General features: G+C 41.9%; 1 protein-coding gene across 4 annotated transcripts in view; it reads right to left on the bottom strand.

Moving 5' to 3' along the window:
- The window catches only part of mark2b (MAP/microtubule affinity-regulating kinase 2b), a 79,938-nt gene that overhangs the window by 22,530 nt on the left and 34,145 nt on the right, over positions 1-23,263 (bottom strand). For all 4 annotated transcript variants that reach the window (XM_084155878.1, XM_084155879.1, XM_084155880.1 and 1 more), the window contains exons 2-14: positions 22,703-22,867; positions 13,686-13,739; positions 10,709-10,757; positions 9,821-9,886; positions 9,520-9,590; positions 9,328-9,384; positions 6,640-6,876; positions 5,933-6,052; positions 4,876-4,975; positions 4,655-4,767; positions 4,280-4,406; positions 1,163-1,293; positions 721-815 (exon numbers count right to left, since the gene is read on the bottom strand). In XM_084155878.1, the coding sequence (XP_084012004.1) occupies positions 721-815; positions 1,163-1,293; positions 4,280-4,406; positions 4,655-4,767; positions 4,876-4,975; positions 5,933-6,052; positions 6,640-6,876; positions 9,328-9,384; positions 9,520-9,590; positions 9,821-9,886; positions 10,709-10,757; positions 13,686-13,739; positions 22,703-22,867 (1,385 nt within the window). The remainder of the gene's footprint in view (positions 1-720; positions 816-1,162; positions 1,294-4,279; positions 4,407-4,654; positions 4,768-4,875; positions 4,976-5,932; positions 6,053-6,639; positions 6,877-9,327; positions 9,385-9,519; positions 9,591-9,820; positions 9,887-10,708; positions 10,758-13,685; positions 13,740-22,702; positions 22,868-23,263) is intronic.

The raw sequence follows: 23,263 nt of genomic DNA, 5'->3' as shown, positions 1-23,263 counted from the left end.
AACTGACAGTTGGAAAGGTAGAGAGAACTGACAGTTGGAAAGGTAGAGAGAACTGACAGTTGGAAAGGTAGAGAGAACTGACAGTTGGAAAGGTAGAGAGAACTGACAGTTGGAAAGGTAGAGAGAACTGACAGTTGGAAAGGTAGAGAGAACTGACAGTTGGAAAGGTAGAGAGAACTGACAGTTGGAAAGGTAGAGAGAACTGACAGTTGGAAAGGTAGAGAGAACTGACAGTTGGAAAGGTAGAGAGAACTGACAGTTGGAAAGGTAGAGAGAACTGACAGTTGGAAAGGTAGAGAGAACTGACAGTTGGCAGGGAGGAAAAACAGAGATGGCAGGGAGGGATAGTACTGTATCTTCTTAAAGATAAACGTAGAAGTGAAGGGAGGAAGAGAGTCTAATGGCTACAAGTAAGGGTGTGTGTGTGTGTGTGTGTGTGTGTGTGTGTGTGTGTGTGTATCCATCCTCGCGTGTGTCAACCAGCCTGTCGTGTAGCCAGTAATCCTAGTCTACTAGGTGATCTAATCAGGCCTAAATCCCCACTGATGGATGATTTCCATGCCCAGGACGGCTCACCATGCCGGCCTGGGCCAACTGGCAAGCGGCTGGGGACTAAAACCTTGCAAGGAATAGCAGCCGGAGCTCTGTCTGTGTGTGTCTGTGTCTGTGTGTGTCTGTGTGTGTGTGTGTGTCTGTGTCTGTGTGTGTGTGTGGGGGTACCTGTCTTTGCCGTTCTGTACCCCCTGGCCCAGCGAAGCTCTCTCAGAGAGAGGAGAGTTTCTGCTGCGACCCGTACCACTCGACAATATGCTATTCTGTAGAGAGCGAGAGAGAGAGAGAGGGGGGTAGAGAGAGAGAGAGGGGGGGAGAGAGAGAGAGAGGGGGGAGAGAGAGAGAGGGGAGAGAGAGAGAGAGAGGGGAGAGAGAGAGAGGGGAGAGAGAGAGAGAGGGGAGAGAGAAAGAGGGGGGAGGGAGAGAGAGAGGGGGGAGGGAGAGAGAGGGGGGGGGGAGAGGGAGAGGGGAGAGAGAGACCAAGAGGACAGGGTATAATCGTGGTATAGAACAATGTCAACAAGACATCAATTGGAACCACGCACCCATAATTCATGTGTGTGTGTGGTGTGCGTGTGGTGTGCGTGTGTGGTGTGGAGTGTGTGCTCACGGTAGAGGGTGTGGCACTCTTCTTGCGGTCGGAGACCAGCGGACTGGCCGAAACTTTGGCCGAGCTGCCAGATCCTTTCCTCACAGAATCCTCCTGGTTATCACTCTGGCCACGCCCCCTGGCAGAAGACCCTGAGAGAGACAGACGGAGAGAGTGAGACAGGGGGAGAGGGAGAGGGAGACTGAAATAAGTACATAGGCACCTATGCCATAATTTCATCCCCCTCTAGCTTCATATCTAGGATCAGCTTCCCCTCCCCCAATCCGAACTGGCTTCATATCTAGGATCAGCTTCCCCTCCCCCAATCCGAACTAGCTTCATATCTAGGATCAGCTTCCCCTCCCCCAATCCGAACTAGCTTCATATCTAGGATCAGCTTCCCCTCCCCCAATCCGAACTAGCTTCATATCTAGGATCAGCTTCCCCTCCCCCAATCCGAACTAGCTTCATATCTAGGATCAGCTTCCCCTCCCCCAATCCGAACTAGCTTCATATCTAGGATCAGCTTCCCCTCCCCCAATCCGAACTAGCTTCATATCTAGGATCAGCTTCCTCTCCCCCAATCCGAACTAGCTTCATATCTAGGATCAGCTTCCCCTCCCCCAATCCGAACTAGCTTCATATCTAGGATCAGCTTCCCCTCCCCCAATCCGAACTAGCTTCATATCTAGGATCAGCTTCCCCTCCCCCAATCCGAACTAGCTTCATATCTAGGATCAGCTTCCCCTCCCCCAATCCGAACTAGCTTCATATCTAGGATCAGCTTCCCCTCCCCCAATCCGAACTAGCTTCATATCTAGGATCAGCTTCCCCTCCCCCAATCCGAACTAGCTTCATATCTAGGATCAGCTTCCCCTCCCCCAATCCGAACTTTAAAAAGGTCCAATACAGCAATAATTTTTTCTCGATATCAAATAATTTCTGGGTAACAATTAAGTACCTTACTGTGATTGTTTTCAATTAAAACAGCCAAAAACAAACAACAAATAGCTTCTTAGCAAAATGCTATTTCTCAAGCAAGAATTTAGACTGTCTGGGATTGGTCAGAGAGAGCCTAATGGGAAGGATGTGTAACCTGAAAACCAGCTGTTATTGGCCGAGAGGAGGGCAAACCCTTTGTTATTGGTCTATTAACTTATCCTGCCTGGTGATCAGAGTATGAGAGCGGAGTTGAGCAGTCGGAAATCCCACTCAACGCTCATGTCGTATTAAACAGCATAAAAACACTTTAAATAGGTCAGGAGCCAGACAGGGAGCCTAAGAAGGAACGAAAATGAATTATTTAGCCTATATTATTTCAAGGTTATACTCTACAAAGAAATACATTGTGAAACATTTGTGAGTGCGACACACTAGGCTGGTAGGGAGTCCAGGGACATTAAGCGCTCAGCATTTAAACAACATTTAGTTGTTTTAAATCATTATAGTCTATAGATTGCGCCATATAGGCTGTGACTTAAGAGTTAAATACAATTTAAAAAACGAAAAAATGCCTTAATAGGCTCAGTGCCTTTGAATTCATTTTTAGAAACACCAGTTTGGCCTGAGTTCAGGCTCATGTCATGGTGACTGGAGAGCAGGCCAGCAGCGGAGAACATCCTCTCTGCGCTCGGAGAACATCCTCTCTGCGCTCGGAGAACATCCTCTCTGCGCTCGGAGAACATCCTCTCTGCGCTCGGAGAACATCCTCTCTGCGCTCGGAGAACATCCTCTCTGCGCTCGGAGAACATCCTCTCTGCGCTCGGAGAACATCCTCTCTGCGCTCGGAGAACATCCTCTCTGCGCTCGGAGAACATCCTCTCTGCGCTCGGAGAACATCCTCTCTGCGCTCGGAGAACATCCTCTCTGCGCTCGGAGAACATCCTCTCTGCGCTCGGAGAACATCCTCTCTGCGCTCGGAGAACATCCTCTCTGCGCTCGGAGAACATCCTCTCTGCGCTCGGAGAACATCCTCTCTGCGCTCGGAGAACATCCTCTCTGCGCTCGGAGAACATCCTCTCTGCGCTCGGAGAACATCCTCTCTGCGCTTGCAGAGTCACTGGGGATGCCACCCTTGCCAGGCTGGGCAGAGATGCAGTTTTTTTTATATAGGTAGGCCTAAAGGTTTTTAGGCAAAATAACCCAATCAAAACGGAAAGCTCTTCCTCCATTCACTTCTACTTCTCAGAGATGGGGCCAAACTCAATTATGGCCTATTGTATACATAATAGAACAAAAATGAAGGAAACGTTTAAGAGATCAGATATTTAGTTTATAAATACTTTGCTACAATGACACAGTTAGTTATCTACCCAGCTCCTTCCTTTCTTTTAGCGTGTGCACGTAGTAAGTATACCATCATGCTTTCGGGATACGTGTCTTTTCAGATTCCACAATGATTATTTAGTTGTGGACACTACATCACCGCACTCCCTCGCTTGCTCTTGGTCCTCATCTTTGTAAGTCACCTTGATTTAGCACCTGTGAGTTTTATTAGTTTCTTTATGAATATATTTAGCCAACTCCATGACAGTAGCTAAAGCAAGGGGCTATTGGCAGCACACAAGTAGCCTACAGATGCATGCTGGGACGGCGTGCCCTGAGCTCTTGAGGTGAGCCCTACTGGAGCGAAATTAGAGCGGGCGAGAAGGCCGCCACTCCAGCCTTTGGGAATCCCGCTCCAGTCAAACTGGGCTCCACTCCCCGCTCCGCTCCCCGCCCCGCTCCCCGCCCCGCTCCGCTCCCCGCCCCGCCCCGCTCCGCTCCACTCCCCGCTCCACTCCCCGCTCCACTCCCCGCTCCACTCCACTCCCCGCTCCACTCCACTCCCCGCTCCATTCCGCTCACATTCTCTGGTGATGTCGCCAGGCGGTCCCAAAAAATAAATTAAAAAAAACACCCAGCCAAACATCTTCCACTAAAAGTGCATGATCAGAATTTTCACTATTTCAAAGTATTATTCCAACCTCATAGGGTGGAGATACATATAAAACACAGGAAAATCACGTTTTTGACTACACTGCCCCTTTAACCATTAGTGGGGAAAATGCTGAACTGACCCAGGATCAGCATCTAGGGGCACCGAATTCATTATCTCATACTTCCTTCCTCCCCTCCAATCAAACACACTTATCTCACCCTGGTCAGTGGCTCTGCGAGGTTTCTGGTTGGACGATACGCTGCGCTGCACCTTGCTGGGCGGGGAGGGGGCGTTACTGTTGGAGAGTTCATTTCCTGGGCGGGGCTTAATGATACCCTCATCCAGCTGGAGAACAGGAAAGGAGAGAATCCATCAGAGAGAGAGAGAGAGGAGAGAGAAGAGAGAAAAAGAGAAAGAGAGAGACAGAGAGAGAGAGAGAGAGTTTGTGTAGTGTGTGTGTGTTTGTGTAGTGTGTGTGTGTGTGTGTGTGTGTGTGTGTGTGTGTAGTGTGTGTGTGTGTGTGTGTGTGTGTGTGTAGTGTGTGTGTGTGTGTGTGTGTGTGTGTAGTGTGTGTGTAGTGTGTGTGAGTGTACCTCGTGGTTTGTATAGTCCAGCAGTAGATATGTGGCCATGACTTCGTTGTATTTCTGGTTGACCAGCGAGTCCTGCACCTCCTCCATGGAGTAACCCATCTGAATCATGATCTCTACACACACATATTATTAGTATTATACAGTACATACAATGAAACAAATCTATGAGCGCTATTTGAGGCTGGTGTGCGTGTGTGGAGGGTGTTTCAGAGGGTGTGTACCTGTTCTCTTGGGGTCCTTGTAGTCAGGCATGGGTTCTATGTAAGGTTTTAACTCCTCCTCCTCATGACCCACATTCATCCATCTATCCTTCATTATCTGCTGCTGGGGGGAAGCGGGGAGGAGAGGAGAAGAGAGCAGAGGAGGAGAAGAGAGGAGAAGGGGAAGAGAGCAGAGGAGGGGAAGAGAGCAGAGGAGGAGAAGAGAGCAGAGGAGGAGAAGAGAACAGAGGAGGGGAAGAGAGGAGGAGAATAGGGGAGGAGGAAGAGAGCAGAGGAGGAGAAGAGAGCAGAGGAGGAGAAGAGAGGAGGAGAAGAGGAGGGGGGAAGAGAGGAGGAGGAAGAGAGCAGAGGAGGAGAAGAGAGCAGAGGAGGGGAAGAGAGCAGAGGAGGGGAAGAGAGCAGAGGAGGGGAAGAGAGCAGAGGAGGGGGAAGAGAGGAGGGGGAAGAGAGGAGGAGAGGAGGGGGAAGAGAGGAGAAGAGAGGAGGGGGGAAGAGAGGAGGGAGGGAAGAGAGGAGGGGGGGAAGAGAGGAGGGGGGAAGAGAGGAGGGGGGGAAGAGAGGAGGGGGAAGAGAGGAGGGGTAAGAGAGGAGGGGTAAGAGAGGAGGGGGGGGAAGAGAGGAGGGGGGGAAGAGAGGAGGGGGGGAAGAGAGGAGGGGGGGAAGAGAGGAGGGGGGGAAGAGAGGAGGGGGAAGAGAGGAGGGGAGGGAAGAGAGGAGGGGGGAAGAGAGGAGGGGGGGAAGAGAGGAGGGGGGGAAGAGAGGAGGGGGGGAAGAGAGGAGGGGGGGGAAGAGAGGAGGGGGGGAAGAGAGGAGGGGGGGAAGAGAGGAGGGGGGGAAGAGAGGAGGGGGGGAAGAGAGGAAAGGGTGTGATTAAGAAAAGGAGGAGAGGAGAACAGAGAGAGGAATAGTGGTTAGCAAGAGTGACAACTGTAGTTAACGCAAAGAAAATAGGAAGTATTTAGATATTCAGGTTAGGAAACACTTTATAGCCAGGTGACATGTCAGGGGTCAAAGGTGAGGGGTCACAGAGGTCAGGGGTTAAAGGTGACTGACGGACCTCCAGGCTGCCTCTCTTGGTGGGGTTGAGGATCAGGAACTTCTTCAGTAGGTTCTCACAGTCTGTAGACATGTAGAACGGGATACGGTACTTCCCCCTCAACACGCGCTCTCTCAACTCCTATAGGGGGAGACAGAGAGGAGAGGTTAGAGGTCAGTCTGTAGACATGTAGAACGGGATAAGGTATTTCCATAGAGATAGATAGAGGACTCATCTTTGTATCTGTGCCATTATAGCATCTGTGACAGCATGGGCAGCACCATTGAGGCTATTTTCTTCTTCCCGATTGGCTGATCCCTCCTGATGACACGGTTGGACATGACTCCAACAGGGTCACCAGGAGGGATCAGCCAATGAAGTTGGAAGTGCCTCCCAGTTGACTACATTAAAATGGTGGAAACCCTCAATGGCGCTGCCCATGCCGATACTGCCTTTTGGTCACTAGAGGCCTCTATCAATCTCTAGGTGATTTCCCCCCTAAACACATGCTCTCTCAACTCCTATAGGGGGAGACAGAGAATAGCGATTAGGTGTTAGAGGTCAGGTGTTAAGGGTCAGGGGTCAGTCTGTAGAACAGAATACAGTCGTTACAAATCTCAAGATCTCACATACCTCTCTCTCACACACCTCTCTCCATCACTATTTCACACACCTCTCTAGGTCACTAACTCACCCACCCACCTGCCCCTCCATCTCCCCACACACACCTTGAGGTTCTGTCCATCGAAGGGCAGCGACCCTGACACTAGGGTATATAGGATGACCCCCAGGCTCCAGACGTCCACCTCTGGTCCGTCGTACTTCTTCCCCTGGAACAGCTCAGGGGCGGCGTAGGGAGGAGAGCCACAGAACGTATCCAACTTACTGCCCATTACAAACTCATTACTGAAGCCAAAGTCTGCTATCTTGATGTTCATGTCAGCGTCCAGGAGTAGATTCTCAGCCTGGTAGGGAGAGAGGAGAGGGAGGAGGGAAGAGGGGAGACAGATGCACTCAGTAACCTTTCTATTCTCTCATTCCCTCTGCAAAGTTTGTTTGCTATTTTCTAAAAAGGAAGTGAGTCCAAACATCAAACAAAGAGCAGATAAGTTCCCCGTTAGCCTGGTCCCCGTTAGCCTGGTCCCCGTTAGCCTGGTCCCCGTTAGCCTGGTCCCCGTTAGCCTGGTCCCCGTTAGCCTGGTCCCCGTTAGCCTGGTCCCCGTTAGCCTGGTCCCGGATCCGTTTATTGTCCCCCATGATGAAATCGGGGAGGGGACAGTGGATCGGTCACACGCAAAAATCTCAGACAGCATTGGCCTGATTTAGCTCAACTTGAGTGAACGATGTGTCTTGTCACAGAGATCCGGCATTTACAAAATGACACTGACTGGCCCAAGGCAGGAGCTTTAGTACTTAACTGAAATGTGTGAGTCACACCAGAGAGGTGAAGCCAGAGAGATAACTGTGTCTTCTCCAGCAGGTAATCAACTTTTCATATTGGCCCGCTTGGGCCAGTACATTTTCAAACTCCTTTTTTTCCCATATCAGACACAGCAATGTCATTATTAGCAAAGAAAGATACATAGGCCTACACTATGGCGTTGCTTGCTTGTCAAGACATGAACATTATTTACACAAATCACTTGTTGGTTAAATAAAAAATGAATATTGTAATAATTATATTCTGTAGTCTAGGCCTATATCACTGTTTAAAAAAACAGATTTTAATTCCCGAAGCTGTTTATGAGCTATGTCACTGCGCAACATTTCTAAATGCAATCTCTGGAAAATACAACAGTTTTGATGGCAATTATTGAACAGTGGGGGATCCCAGCTTTCCAGTGCTGATTTATTTCTCAACTCCAATTTTTGTGCAATTGGCAACGTTTTACAATCTTGAGTGTCTGGCATAACAATAAGCCGCCACTTGAGTATCTGGTCAATATAATGGATCATCTGTAGTCACACGATAACTGACATTTGTTCGTCACACCCAATATCTCAATTGGCCCAGGGGAGTCTGGTCCCAGATCTGTTTGTTACCAGTTAGCCTGGCCCCAGATCTGTTTGTTGCCAGTTAGCCTGGCCCCAGATCTGTTTGTTGCCAGTTAGCCTGGCCCAAGATCTGTTTGTTGCCAGTTGGCCTGGCCCCAGATCTGTTTGTTGCCTGTTAGCCTGGCCCCAGATCTGTTTGATGCCAGTTAGCCTGGCCCCAGATCTGTTTGTTACCAGTTAGCCTGGCCCCAGATCGGTTTGTGCTCTTGCCAGTTAGCCTGGCCCCAGATCTGTTTGTTACCAGTTAGCCTGGCCCCAGATCTGTTTGTTACCAGTTAGCCTGGCCCCAGATCTGTTTGTTACCAGTTAGCCTGGCCCCAGATCTGTTTGTTACCAGTTAGCCTGGCCCCAGATCGGTTTGTGCTCTTGCCAGTTAGCCTGGCCCCAGATCTGTTTGTTACCAGTTAGCCTGGCCCCAGATCGGTTTGTGCTCTTGCCAGTTAGCCTGGCCCCAGATCGGTTTGTGCTCTTGCCAGTTAGCCTGGCCCCAGATCTGTTTGTGCTCTTGCCAGTTAGCCTGGCCCCAGATCTGTTTGTGCTCTTGCCAGTTAGCCTGGCCCCAGATCGGTTTGTGCTCTTGCCAGTTAGCCTGGCCCCAGATCGGTTTGTGCTCTTGCCAGTTAGCCTGGCCCCAGATCGGTTTGTGCTCTTGCCAGTTAGCCTGGCCCCAGATCTGTTTGTGCTCTTGCCAACTCTCCACTGCTGTCATACTCAAGCTAAACATGACTGTGCCATCATGACTATATCAACTCCTTGTCACTCCTTGTCAAGTCGAACAGACTGGCACTCAGTAGGAAATGGACTAGCGTAATCTAGCCTCTGATATAGGGTCAGATATTAAGATTCCCATAATGATTAGGGTTAAGACAGGGACTAAAGTAACCTGATCCTAGATCTGTGGTTAAGACTGACTACAACCCAGAGCATTATAACTTTTAACTATACGTGGCTGTGTTGCCTAGCAACAGGTAGGCGATCTTGGAGCTGACGCTCTGACGCAGTGTGAAATAGAACACGATGACATCATCAGACAAGAGACAACTTTGAACACACGGATACCTATGGGTGAGTAACTGTTCGGACCCTATGTAAGGTCATGGTTAAAGCTATTCAGTGCATGGCATCAGCCTGTAGCCCTGGCTCGTAGCTACAAACTCAGCGGAGCTTTAGGGTTAGGGTGCGTAACAGTGAAATAACGCATTGTGTGTGTGTGTGTGTGTGTGTAAAGGTTAACAGGTCAGCTGGGTGACTGATCGGTCTCTGGGACAATGAGGGAGGGAGACATTTATAGAGCCGGGACTTGGTCAAAGAGACATCTAGGGCGCACACACACAGTTATGCTATAGTGTGTAGTGTCTCACCTTTAGATCTCTGTGGACAATACACTTCTGGTGACAGTACTGGACTGCTGATACAATCTATACAGGGAGGGAGAGAAGGATTGAGAATGGGGAGGAGGAAAGAACAAGTGAGAGAAAGAGAAGGGAGCAAATAAATTCAAATTTCTCTCATTCACACACACACACACACACACGCACACGCACGCTCCTCACCTGTCTGAATTTGGCACGCGCCTCCTTTTCCTTCATCCTCCCGTGAGCGACCAGGTAATCAAACACCTCCCCTGGAGGACAGAGGAGAGGAAGAGAAACAGTCACAGAAAGGTAACGGTTCTTTAGTTCACCAGAAGGCATATGAAGGCTACATAGCTATTAAATAGTGAAACACTATTTTAGGGTGCAAGAGGGAATAATGACTTGACCGTCGCACGACACATACACATAACAGGGGAAATTACTTAACCGTTGCACACAGATGATTCAGGGGAAGTATTTGACGGGGGCACACACTCACCTCCACTGGCATACTCCATGACCAGGTACAATGTCTTCTCCGTCTCGATCACCTCAAATAACTTCACTGTTGAAGGGAGATGGGTGGAGGGAAGGAAGGAGGGAGAGGGAAGAAGGGAGAGGGAGGGAAGGAAGGAGGGAGAGGGAAGAAGGAGGGAGAGGGAGGGAAGGAAGGAGGGAGAGGGAAGAAGGAGGGAGAGGGAGGGAAGGAAGGAGGGAGAGGGAAGAAGGAGGGAGAGGGAAGAAGGAGGGAGAGGGAAGAAGGAGGGAGAGGGAAGAAGGAGGGAGAGGGAGGGAAGGAAGGAAGGAGGGAGAGGGAGGGAAGGAAGGAAGGAGGGAGAGGGAGGGATTGAGGGAGGGGGAGGGAAGGAAGGAGTGAGAGGGAGGGAAGGAAGGAGGGAGAGGGAAGAAGGAGGGAGAGGGAGGGAAGGAAGGAGGGAGAGGGAAGAAGGAGGGAGAGGGAGGGAAGGAAGGAGGGAGAGGGAAGAAGGAGGGAGAGGGAGGGAAGGAAGGAAGGAGGGAGAGGGAGGGAGGGAGGGATTGGGGGAGGGAAGGAAGGAGGGAGAGGGAGGAAGGAAGGAGGGGGAGGGAAGGAGGGAGAGGGAGGGAAGGATAAAGAGGGAGGGAGGGAAGGAAGGACGGAGAGGGAAGGACGGAGAGGGAGGGAAGGAAGGACGGAGAGGGAAGGAGGGAGAGGGAGGGAAGGAAGGAAGGAGGGAGGGGGAGAGTAGAGGGAGAAAAAACTATAAATATTTAGATTCAATCACCTATAGTAGCATACCTTTGTTCAGATTCTTTAGCGTGTGTTGAGTTCATTGACCAGAAATGTATTCTTGATTCAGATTCACTTGTCTATGACGGGATGACAAATGATTCGGAGTCAACTCACCTATGTTAGGATGATTCAACAGCTTCATGATTCTCACTTCCCGGAAGAGCTGAAGAGGACAGAGAAGATAGTCAGCACTGTGTGTGTGCCTTACTCTGCTACAGGGGATCCCAGAAGAAGTGTGTGTGTGTCAATGTGTGGACCAGCCCCTGTGTGTGTATATATACAGCTGAAGTCAGAAGTTTACAGACACTTAGGTTGGAGTCATTAAAACTCGTTTTTTAACCACTCCACAAAATGTATTTTTAGCAAACTATAGTTTTGGCAAGTCGGTTAGGACATCTACTTTGTGCATGACAAGTAATTTTTCCAACAATTGTTTACAGACAGATTATTTCACTTATAATTCACTGTATCACAATTCCAGTGGGTCAGAAGTTGACTGTGCCTTTAAACAGCTTGGAAAATTCCAGAAAATGATGTCATGGCTTTAGAAGCCTAAGTGTATGTAAACTTCCAACTTCAACTGTATGTTCTAAAACGTTTGACCGGTAGTGTATATATACAGTACCAGTCAAAAGTTTGGACACACCTACTCATTCAAGGGTTTTTCTTTATTTTTACTATTTTCTACATTGTAGAATAATAGTGAAGACATCAAACCTATGAAATAACACATATGGAATCATGTAATAACCAAAAAAGTGTTAAACAAATCAAAATATATTTTATATTTGAGATTCTTCAAATAGCCACCCTCTGCCTTGATGAAAAATGTATGCACTCACTAACTGCAAGTCGCTCTGGATAAGAGCGTCTGCTAAATGACTAAAATGTAAATGTAAATGACAGCTTTGCACACCTTTGGCATTCTCTCAACCAGCTTCACCTGGAATGCTTTTCCAACAGTCTTGAAGGAGTTCCCACATATGCTGAGCACTTGTTGGCTGCTTTTCCTTCACTCTGCGGTCCGACTCATCCCAAACCATCTAATTTGGGTTGAGGTCAGGGGATTGTGGAGGCCAGGTCATCTGATGCAGCACTCCATCACTCTCCTTCTTGGTAAAATAGCTCTTACACAGCCTGGAGGTGTGTTGGGTCATTGTCCTGCTGAAAAACAAATGATGGTCCCACTAAGCCCAAACCAGATGGGATGGCATATCGCTGCAGAATGCTGTGGTAGCCATGCTGGTTAAGTGTGCCTTGAATTCTAAATATATCACAGACAGTGTCACCAGCAAAGCACCCCCACACCATAACACCTCCTCCTCCATGCTTTACGGTGGGAACTACACATGCGGAGATCACCCGTTCAACCCACATCGCGTCTCACAAAGAAACGGCGGTTGGAACCAAAAATCTCCAATTTGGACTCCAGTCCAAAGGACACATTTCTACCGGTCTAATGTCCATTGCTCGTGTTTCTTGGCCCAAGCAAGTCTCTTCTTCTTATTGGTGTCATTTAGTAGTGGTTTCTTTGCAGCAATCCAACCATGAAGGCCTGATTCACACAGTCCCCTCACAGTTGATGTTGAGATGTGTCTGTGACTTGAACTCTGTGACGCGTTTATTTGGGCTACAATTTCTGAGGCTGGTAACTCTAATGGTCCTCTGTAGCTCAGCTGGTAGAGCACGGCGCTTGTAACGCCAAGGTAGTGGGTTCGATCCCCGGGACCACCCATACACAAAAATGTATGCACGCATGACTGTAAGTCGCTTTGGATAAAAGCGTCTGCTAAATGGCATATTATTATTATATATTATAATGAACTTATCCTCTGCAGCAGAAGTAACTCTGGGTCTTCCATTCCTGTGGCGGTCCTCATGAGTGCCAGTTTCATCATAGCACTTGATGGTTTTTGCGACAGCACTTGAAGAAACTTTCAAAGTTCTTAAAATTTTGATTGAGTAATGATTGACTGTCGTTTCTCTTTGCTTATTTGAGCTGTTCTTGCCATAATATGGACTTGGTCTTTTACCAAATAGGGCTATGTTCTGTATACCCCCCTACCTTGTCACAACACAACTGATTGGCTCAAACGCATTAAGAAGGAAAGAAATCCACAAATTAACTTTTAAGAAGGCACACCTGTTAATTGAAATGCATTCCAGGTGACTACCTCATGAAGCTGGTTGAGAGAATGCCAAGAGTGTGCAAAGCTGTCATCAAGGCAAAGGGAGGCTATTTGAAGAATCTCAAATATATTTTGATTTGTTTAACACATTTTTGGTCATTACATGATTCCATATGTATTATTTCATAGTTTTGATGTCTTCACTATTATTAATGTAAAAATTAGTAAAAATAAAGAAAACCCCTTGAATGAGTAGGTATGTCCAAACTTTTGACTGGTATTATTTATATATATATATATATATATATATATATATATATATATATATATATATATATATATATATATATATATATAGCTCAGTGTAGCTCAGTTGGTAGAGCATGGTGCTTGCAACGCCAGGGTTATGGGTTTGATTCCCACGGGGGGCCAGTATAAAAAAAATAAAAAAAATAAAGGTATGCAAGGTAAGTCACTCTGAATAAGAGCGTCTGCTAAATGACTAAAATGTAAATATATAGTGCATATGCCCCTCATGAAAGTAATTAAGGCTGGTTCCCTGTAATTAGGTCTCTCAGATCTAGATCACTTCAGAGAGAGATGAAAAGGGAGAGAGATGAAAAGGGAGAGAGAGAGAGAGAGAGAGAAAATAGGAGAGAAAAGCACATGAGAGATGGTGAGTAAGGAGTGAGTAAGGTTATAATTAAAAAGAGAAAAAGAGGAAGGTGTGTAGTGTGTTTTGGTGTGTGTGTGTGTAGTGTGTTTTGGTGTGTGTGTGTGTAGTGTGTTTTGGTGTGTGTGTGTAGTGTGTTTTGGTGTGTGTGTGTAGTGTGTTTTGGTGTGTGTGTGTAGTGTGTTTTGGTGTGTGTGTGTAGTGTGTTTTGGTGTGTGTGTGTGTAGTGTGTTTTGGTGTGTGTGCATGTGGGGGTGAGGGGGGCGTGCGTGTTGATTCTGGTACCCACCTTCTGCAGACTGGAAGAGTTGAGTTGTGTTTTATCAATAATCTTCACAGCCACCTGAAAATGATCCACTGTACATTAGACAGCAGACAGAGAGAGAGAGAGACTGGTCTACTACTATTGCTTTAATGTATTGTTATTCTCATTAATATTGTTGTTGTTGTAGTTGCTGTTAATGGTAATCCCATTTCCACTACTATTATTATTGATACCTTATTGCTGTGAATGGTAATCCCATTTCCACTACTACTATTATTATTATTGATACCTTATTGCTGTTAATGGTAATCCCATTTCCACTACTACTATTATTATTATTATTATTGATACCTTATTGATGTTAATGGTAATCTCATTTCCACTACTACTATTATTATTGATACCTTATTGCTGTTAATGGTAATCCCATTTCCACTACTACTACTATTATTGATGCCTTATTGCTGTTAACGGTAATCCCATTTCCACTACTACTATTATTATTATTATTGATACCTTATTGCTGTTAATGGTAATCCAATTTCCACTACTACTATTATTATTGATACCTTATTGCTGTTAATTGTAATCCCATTTCCACTACTACTATTATTATTGATACCTTATTGCTGTTAATGGTAATCCCATTTCCACTACTATTATTATTGATACCTTATTGATGTTAATGGTAATCCCATTTCCACTACTACTACTATTATTGATACCTTATTGATGTTAATGGTAATCTCATTTCCACTACTACTATTATTATTATTGATACCTTATTGCTGTTAACGGTAATCCCATTTCCACTACTACTATTATTATTGATACCTTATTGCTGTTAATGGTAATCCCATTTCCACTACTATTATTATTGATACCTTATTGATGTTAATGGTAATCCCATTTCCACTACTACTATTATTATTGATACCTTATTGCTGTTAATGGTAATCCCATTTCCACTACTATTATTATTGATACCTTATTGCTGTTAATGGTAATCCCATTTCCACTACTATTATTATTGATACCTTATTGCTGTTAATGGTAATCCCATTTCCACTACTATTATTATTGATACCTTATTGCTGTTAATGGTAATCCAATTTCCACTACTACTATTATTATTGATACCTTATTGCTGTTAATTGTAATCCCATTTCCACTACTATTATTATTGATACCTTATTGCTGTTAATGGTAATCCCATTTCCACTACTATTATTATTGATACCTTATTGCTGTTAATGGTAATCCCATTTCCACTACTATTATTATTGATACCTTATTGCTGTTAATGGTAATCCCATTTCCACTACTATTATTATTGATACCTTATTGCTGTTAATGGTAATCCAATTTCCACTACTACTATTATTATTGATACCTTATTGCTGTTAATTGTAATCCCATTTCCACTACTACTATTATTATTGATACCTTATTGCTGTTAATGGTAATCCCATTTCCACTACTATTATTATTGATACCTTATTGATGTTAATGGTAATCCCATTTCCACTACTACTACTATTATTGATACCTTATTGATGTTAATGGTAATCTCATTTCCACTACTACTATTATTATTATTATTGATACCTTATTGCTGTTAACGGTAATCCCATTTCCACTACTACTATTATTATTGATACCTTATTGCTGTTAATGGTAATCCCATTTCCACTACTATTATTATTGATACCTTATTGATGTTAATGGTAATCCCATTTCCACTACTATTATTATTGATACCTTATTGCTGTTAATGGTAATCCCATTTCCACTACTATTATTATTGATACCTTATTGCTGTTAATGGTAATCCCATTTCCACTACTATTATTATTGATACCTTATTGCTGTTAATGGTAATCCAATTTCCACTACTACTATTATTATTGATACCTTATTGCTGTTAATTGTAATCCCATTTCCACTACTACTATTATTATTGATACCTTATTGCTGTTAATGGTAATCCCATTTCCACTACTATTATTATTGATACCTTATTGATGTTAATGGTAATCCCATTTCCACTACTACTACTATTATTGATACCTTATTGATGTTAATGGTAATCTCATTTCCACTACTACTATTATTATTATTATTGATACCTTATTGCTGTTAACGGTAATCCCATTTCCACTACTACTATTATTATTGATACCTTATTGCTGTTAATGGTAATCCCATTTCCACTACTATTATTATTGATACCTTATTGATGTTAATGGTAATCCCATTTCCACTACTACTATTATTATTGATACCTTATTGCTGTTAATGGTAATCCCATTTCCACTACTATTATTATTGATACCTTATTGATGTTAATGGTAATCCCATTTCCACTACTACTATTATTATTGATACCTTATTGATGTTAATGGTAATCCCATTTCCACTACTACTACTATTATTGATACCTTATTGATGTTAATGGTAATCTCATTTCCACTACTACTATTATTATTATTGATACCTTATTGCTGTTAACGGTAATCCCATTTCCACTACTACTATTATTATTGATACCTTATTGCTGTTAATGGTAATCCCATTTCCACTATTATTATTATTGATACCTTATTGCTGTTAATGGTAATCCCATTTCCACTACTATTATTATTGATACCTTATTGCTGTTAATGGTAATCCCATTTCCACTACTATTATTATTGATACCTTATTGATGTTAATGGTAATCCCATTTCCACTACTATTATTATTGATACCTTATTGATGTTAATGGTAATCCCATTTCCACTACTACTATTATTATTGATACCTTATTGCTGTTAATGGTAATCCCATTTCCACTACTATTATTATTGATACCTTATTGCTGTTAATGGTAATCCCATTTCCACTACTATTATTATTGATACCTTATTGCTGTTAATGGTAATCCCATTTCCACTACTATTATTATTGATACCTTATTGCTGTTAACGGTAATCCCATTTCCACTACTACTACTATTATTATTATTGGTACCTTATTGCTGTTAATTGTAATCCCATTTCCACTACTATTATTATTGATACCTTATTGCTGTTAACGGTAATCCCATTTCCACTACTACTACTATTATTATTATTATTATTATTATTATTGGTACCTTATTGCTGTTAATTGTAATCCCATTTCCACTACTACTACTACTATTATTATTATTATTGATACCTTATTGCTGTTAATGGTAATCCCATTTCCACTACTATTATTATTGATACCTTATTGATGTTAATGGTAATCCCATTTCCACTACTACTATTATTGATACCTTATTGCTGTTAACGGTAATCCCATTTCCACTACTATTATTATTGATACCTTATTGATGTTAATGGTAATCCCATTTCCACTACTACTACTATTATTGATACCTTATTGATGTTAATGGTAATCTCATTTCCACTACTACTATTATTATTGATACCTTATTGCTGTTAATGGTAATCCCATTTCCACTACTACTACTATTATTATTGATACCTTATTGCTGTTAACGGTAATCCCATTTCCACTACTACTACTATTATTATTATTATTATTGGTACCTTATTGCTGTTAATTGTAATCCCATTTCCACTACTATTATTATTATTATTATTGATACCTTATTGCTGTTAACGGTAATCCCATTTCCACTACTATTATTATTGATACCTTATTGCTGTTAATTGTAATCCCATTTCCACTACTACTATTATTGATACCTTATTGCTGTTAAAAGGTAATCCCATTTCCACTACTATTATTATTGATACCTTATTGCTGTTAATGGTAATCCCATTTCCACTACTATTATTATTGATACCTTACTGCTGTTAATTGTAATCCCATTTCCACTACTACTATTATTATTGATACCTTATTGCTGTTAATGGTAATCCCATTTCCACTACTACTACTATTATTATTGATACCTTATTGCTGTTAACGGTAATCCCATTTCCACTACTACTACTATTATTATTATTATTATTATTGGTACCTTATTGCTGTTAATTGTAATCCCATTTCCACTACTATTATTATTGATACCTTATTGCTGTTAATTGTAATCCCATTTCCACTACTACTATTATTGATACCTTATTGCTGTTAATGGTAATCCCATTTCCACTACTATTATTATTGATACCTTATTGATGTTAATGGTAATCCCATTTCCACTACTACTACTATTATTGATACCTTATTGATGTTAATGGTAATCTCATTTCCACTACTACTATTATTATTATTATTGATACCTTATTGCTGTTAACGGTAATCCCATTTCCACTACTACTATTATTATTGATACCTTATTGCTGTTAATGGTAATCCCATTTCCACTACTATTATTATTGATACCTTATTGATGTTAATGGTAATCCCATTTCCACTACTATTATTATTGATACCTTATTGCTGTTAATGGTAATCCCATTTCCACTACTATTATTATTGATACCTTATTGCTGTTAATGGTAATCCCATTTCCACTACTATTATTATTGATACCTTATTGCTGTTAATGGTAATCCAATTTCCACTACTACTATTATTATTGATACCTTATTGCTGTTAATTGTAATCCCATTTCCACTACTACTATTATTATTGATACCTTATTGCTGTTAATGGTAATCCCATTTCCACTACTATTATTATTGATACCTTATTGATGTTAATGGTAATCCCATTTCCACTACTACTACTATTATTGATACCTTATTGATGTTAATGGTAATCTCATTTCCACTACTACTATTATTATTATTATTGATACCTTATTGCTGTTAACGGTAATCCCATTTCCACTACTACTATTATTATTGATACCTTATTGCTGTTAATGGTAATCCCATTTCCACTACTATTATTATTGATACCTTATTGATGTTAATGGTAATCCCATTTCCACTACTACTATTATTATTGATACCTTATTGCTGTTAATGGTAATCCCATTTCCACTACTATTATTATTGATACCTTATTGATGTTAATGGTAATCCCATTTCCACTACTACTATTATTATTGATACCTTATTGATGTTAATGGTAATCCCATTTCCACTACTACTACTATTATTGATACCTTATTGATGTTAATGGTAATCTCATTTCCACTACTACTATTATTATTATTGATACCTTATTGCTGTTAACAGTAATCCCATTTCCACTACTACTATTATTATTGATACCTTATTGCTGTTAATGGTAATCCCATTTCCACTATTATTATTATTGATACCTTATTGCTGTTAATGGTAATCCCATTTCCACTACTATTATTATTGATACCTTATTGCTGTTAATGGTAATCCCATTTCCACTACTATTATTATTGATACCTTATTGATGTTAATGGTAATCCCATTTCCACTACTATTATTATTGATACCTTATTGATGTTAATGGTAATCCCATTTCCACTACTACTATTATTATTGATACCTTATTGCTGTTAATGGTAATCCCATTTCCACTACTATTATTATTGATACCTTATTGCTGTTAATGGTAATCCCATTTCCACTACTATTATTATTGATACCTTATTGCTGTTAATGGTAATCCCATTTCCACTACTATTATTATTGATACCTTATTGCTGTTAACGGTAATCCCATTTCCACTACTACTACTATTATTATTATTGGTACCTTATTGCTGTTAATTGTAATCCCATTTCCACTACTATTATTATTGATACCTTATTGCTGTTAACGGTAATCCCATTTCCACTACTACTACTATTATTATTATTATTATTATTATTATTGGTACCTTATTGCTGTTAATTGTAATCCCATTTCCACTACTACTACTACTATTATTATTATTATTGATACCTTATTGCTGTTAATGGTAATCCCATTTCCACTACTATTATTATTGATACCTTATTGATGTTAATGGTAATCCCATTTCCACTACTACTATTATTGATACCTTATTGCTGTTAACGGTAATCCCATTTCCACTACTATTATTATTGATACCTTATTGATGTTAATGGTAATCCCATTTCCACTACTACTACTATTATTGATACCTTATTGATGTTAATGGTAATCTCATTTCCACTACTACTATTATTATTGATACCTTATTGCTGTTAATGGTAATCCCATTTCCACTACTACTACTATTATTATTGATACCTTATTGCTGTTAACGGTAATCCCATTTCCACTACTACTACTATTATTATTATTATTATTATTGGTACCTTATTGCTGTTAATTGTAATCCCATTTCCACTACTATTATTATTATTATTATTGATACCTTATTGCTGTTAACGGTAATCCCATTTCCACTACTATTATTATTGATACCTTATTGCTGTTAATTGTAATCCCATTTCCACTACTACTATTATTGATACCTTATTGCTGTTAAAAGGTAATCCCATTTCCACTACTATTATTATTGATACCTTATTGCTGTTAATGGTAATCCCATTTCCACTACTATTATTATTGATACCTTACTGCTGTTAATTGTAATCCCATTTCCACTACTACTATTATTATTGATACCTTATTGCTGTTAATGGTAATCCCATTTCCACTACTACTACTATTATTATTGATACCTTATTGCTGTTAACGGTAATCCCATTTCCACTACTACTACTATTATTATTATTATTATTATTGGTACCTTATTGCTGTTAATTGTAATCCCATTTCCACTACTATTATTATTGATACCTTATTGCTGTTAATTGTAATCCCATTTCCACTACTACTATTATTGATACCTTATTGCTGTTAATGGTAATCCCATTTCCACTACTATTATTATTGATACCTTATTGCTGTTAATGGTAATCCCATTTCCACTACTACTATTATTGATACCTTATTGCTGTTAATGGTAATCCCATTTCCACTACTATTATTATTGATACCTTATTGCTGTTAATTGTAATCCCATTTCCACTACTACTATTATTGATACCTTATTGCTGTTAATGGTAATCCCATTTCCACTACTATTATTATTGATACCTTACTGCTGTTAATTGTAATCCCATTTCCACTACTACTATTATTATTGATACCTTATTGCTGTTAATGGTAATCCAATTTCCACTACTATTATTATTGATACCTTACTGCTGTTAATTGTAATCCCATTTCCACTACTATTATTATTGATACCTTATTGCTATTAATGGTAATCCCATTTCCACTACTACTATTATTATTATTGCTGTTGGTCCCACCATTGTTGTTATATGTATACTTTGACAATGTAAGTAATTTAACTTGCCATGTCAATAAAGTCTATTGAATTGAATTGAGAGACAGAGAGAGAGAGAGCGAAATCAAAGAATTCGAACAAAGGAAACATTAACAACGTACAGACTCCGTAACCATAGCCTGGCCACAGAGACAGGACGCCATAGAAAAACATGGAAGGTCAGAGAAGAAAGACTATTTCATCACTGTGGGTCAGGTGATGTACAGGAGGAGCAGCCCTTCCTACTCCACATTAGACTCTGAGGTATTTATCTCCTGAAATGTAAAGAAAGAAATTCAGGATTTCTTGAACTGCCTGTTGAGGAGAAAACCTGCATTTTGTTAGGAGATTGTCCTCCAGATTATGTCCTGGTCTGTCATAATATGAGACAGTCGATCTAGCTCCAGATTATGTCCTGGTCTGTCATAATATGAGACAGTAGATCTAGCTCCAGATTATGTCCTGGTCTGTCATAATATGAGACAGTCGATCTAGCTCCAGATTATGTCCTGGTCTGTCATAATATGAGACAGTAGATCTAGCTCCAGATTATGTCCTGGTCTGTCATAATATGAGACAGTCGATCTAGCTCCAGATTATGTCCTGGTCTGTCATAATATGAGACAGTCGATCTAGCTCCAGATTATGTCCTGGTCTGTCATAATATGAGACAGTCGATCTAGCTCCAGATTATGTCCTGGTCTGTCATAATATGAGACAGTAGATCTAGCTCCAGATTATGTCCTGGTCTGTCATAATATGAGACAGTAGATCTAGCTCCATATTATGTCCTGGTCTGTCATAATATGAGACAGTCGATCTAGCTCCAGATTATGTCCTGGTCTGTCATAATATGAAACAGTCGATCTAGCTCCAGATTATGTCCTGGTCTGTCATAATATAATAGAGACAGTAGATCTAGCTCCAGATTATGTCCTGGTCTGTCATAATATGAGACAGTCGATCTAGCTCCAGATGATGTCCTGGTCTGTCATTTGGCAACAGTGGCAACCACCCATGTATGCCAATAAAGCATTTATTGAATTGAGAGAAATATACTTTTTTTTTGTTCCTTTCAGTGGTTCCTTCACCTCCATTCTCTCACTCTCTACTCTCCTCACCCTCCCTCCTTCCCTCCCTCCTCACCCTCCCTCCTTCTTCCTTTATTTCTCTGTCACTTGGAGTGTAATCAGTATCATAGAGCAGTCACACATTGACATAGCCAGCAACCCACACACACACACACACATGACCAGAAGCCACCCCACCTACACACACTGGCCTCTGCCTGCCTGTCTGCATGTCAGTATGAGCAGTTGCAATTCTAGAAGAGCTAGACAGAACAGAACCCAGACTGCAGACAGACGGAGCCAGTCAGAATGCTGAACACCGTCCAGCGTGGATAGAATGCTGAGTGTTCCAACAGAACACCCACTTCAGCTCAGACAACAACTTCATAACTTCAACTCAACAGAGACAGTTGGGCTGCATCTCAATAGTCTAAAATGGCTTCCTCTCCTTCATCCTGTCCTTCAGGAGGAGAGAGGGGGATAGACAAATGGAAATAAAAAAATGTGTGTGTGAGAACGTGTCTGTGTGTGAGGTGTGAGCTGAGGGGGAGTAATAGGGATGGTTCAAAATGGATCCAGTCCAAATGCTGAAGGACGCCACTTTAGACTACTGAGATGCAGCCCAAGTGGAGGCTACACAGGAAGTGATGCAACAAGACAGGAAGCAGTTCCAGCCAGAAGAGAAAGTGGTGTATTTACCTCTTTCCCGGTGAGGACGTGGCGTGCCAGTTTGACTTTAGCGAAGTTGCCCTTGCCAATGGTCTTCAGTAACCGATAGTTACCGATGTGAGGGGTCTCCTCCGCCGTCGTGGCAACAGAGTTCCGACACCGCGGCATGCTGGGACGGCCCCCTGCCTTGGTGTCCTGGTAGGAGGTAGGGAGGAGGGAGATGTTTTAGGACAGGGATCATCAACTAGATTCAGCCGCGGGACAATTTCTTATTGAGCGGAACATAATTACAAATAAATTCGTAGAATGCAAATTGACCGCAAACCGATATAATATTTGACTAAAGCATAATAATTTCAAACCTTGCTTAGATTTGTATACGATCACATACACTGAGTATACCAAACATTGGGAACACCCCCCCAGGGATGCTGGCCCATGTTGACTCCAATGCTTCCAACAGTTGTGTCAAGTTGGTTGGATGTCGTTTGGGTGGTGGACCATTCTTGATACACACGGGAAACTGTTGAGCGTGAAAAACCCAACAGCGTTGCAGTTCTTGACACAAACCGGTGCACCTGGCAACTACAA

The sequence above is a fragment of the Coregonus lavaretus genome, assembly GCF_964263955.1.
Source record: "Coregonus lavaretus genome assembly, chromosome: 39".
NCBI classification, from domain to species: domain Eukaryota; kingdom Metazoa; phylum Chordata; class Actinopteri; order Salmoniformes; family Salmonidae; genus Coregonus; species Coregonus lavaretus.
The sequence above is the reverse complement of the archived record's forward strand: the minus strand, read 5'-3'. Positions and strand labels throughout refer to the sequence as shown.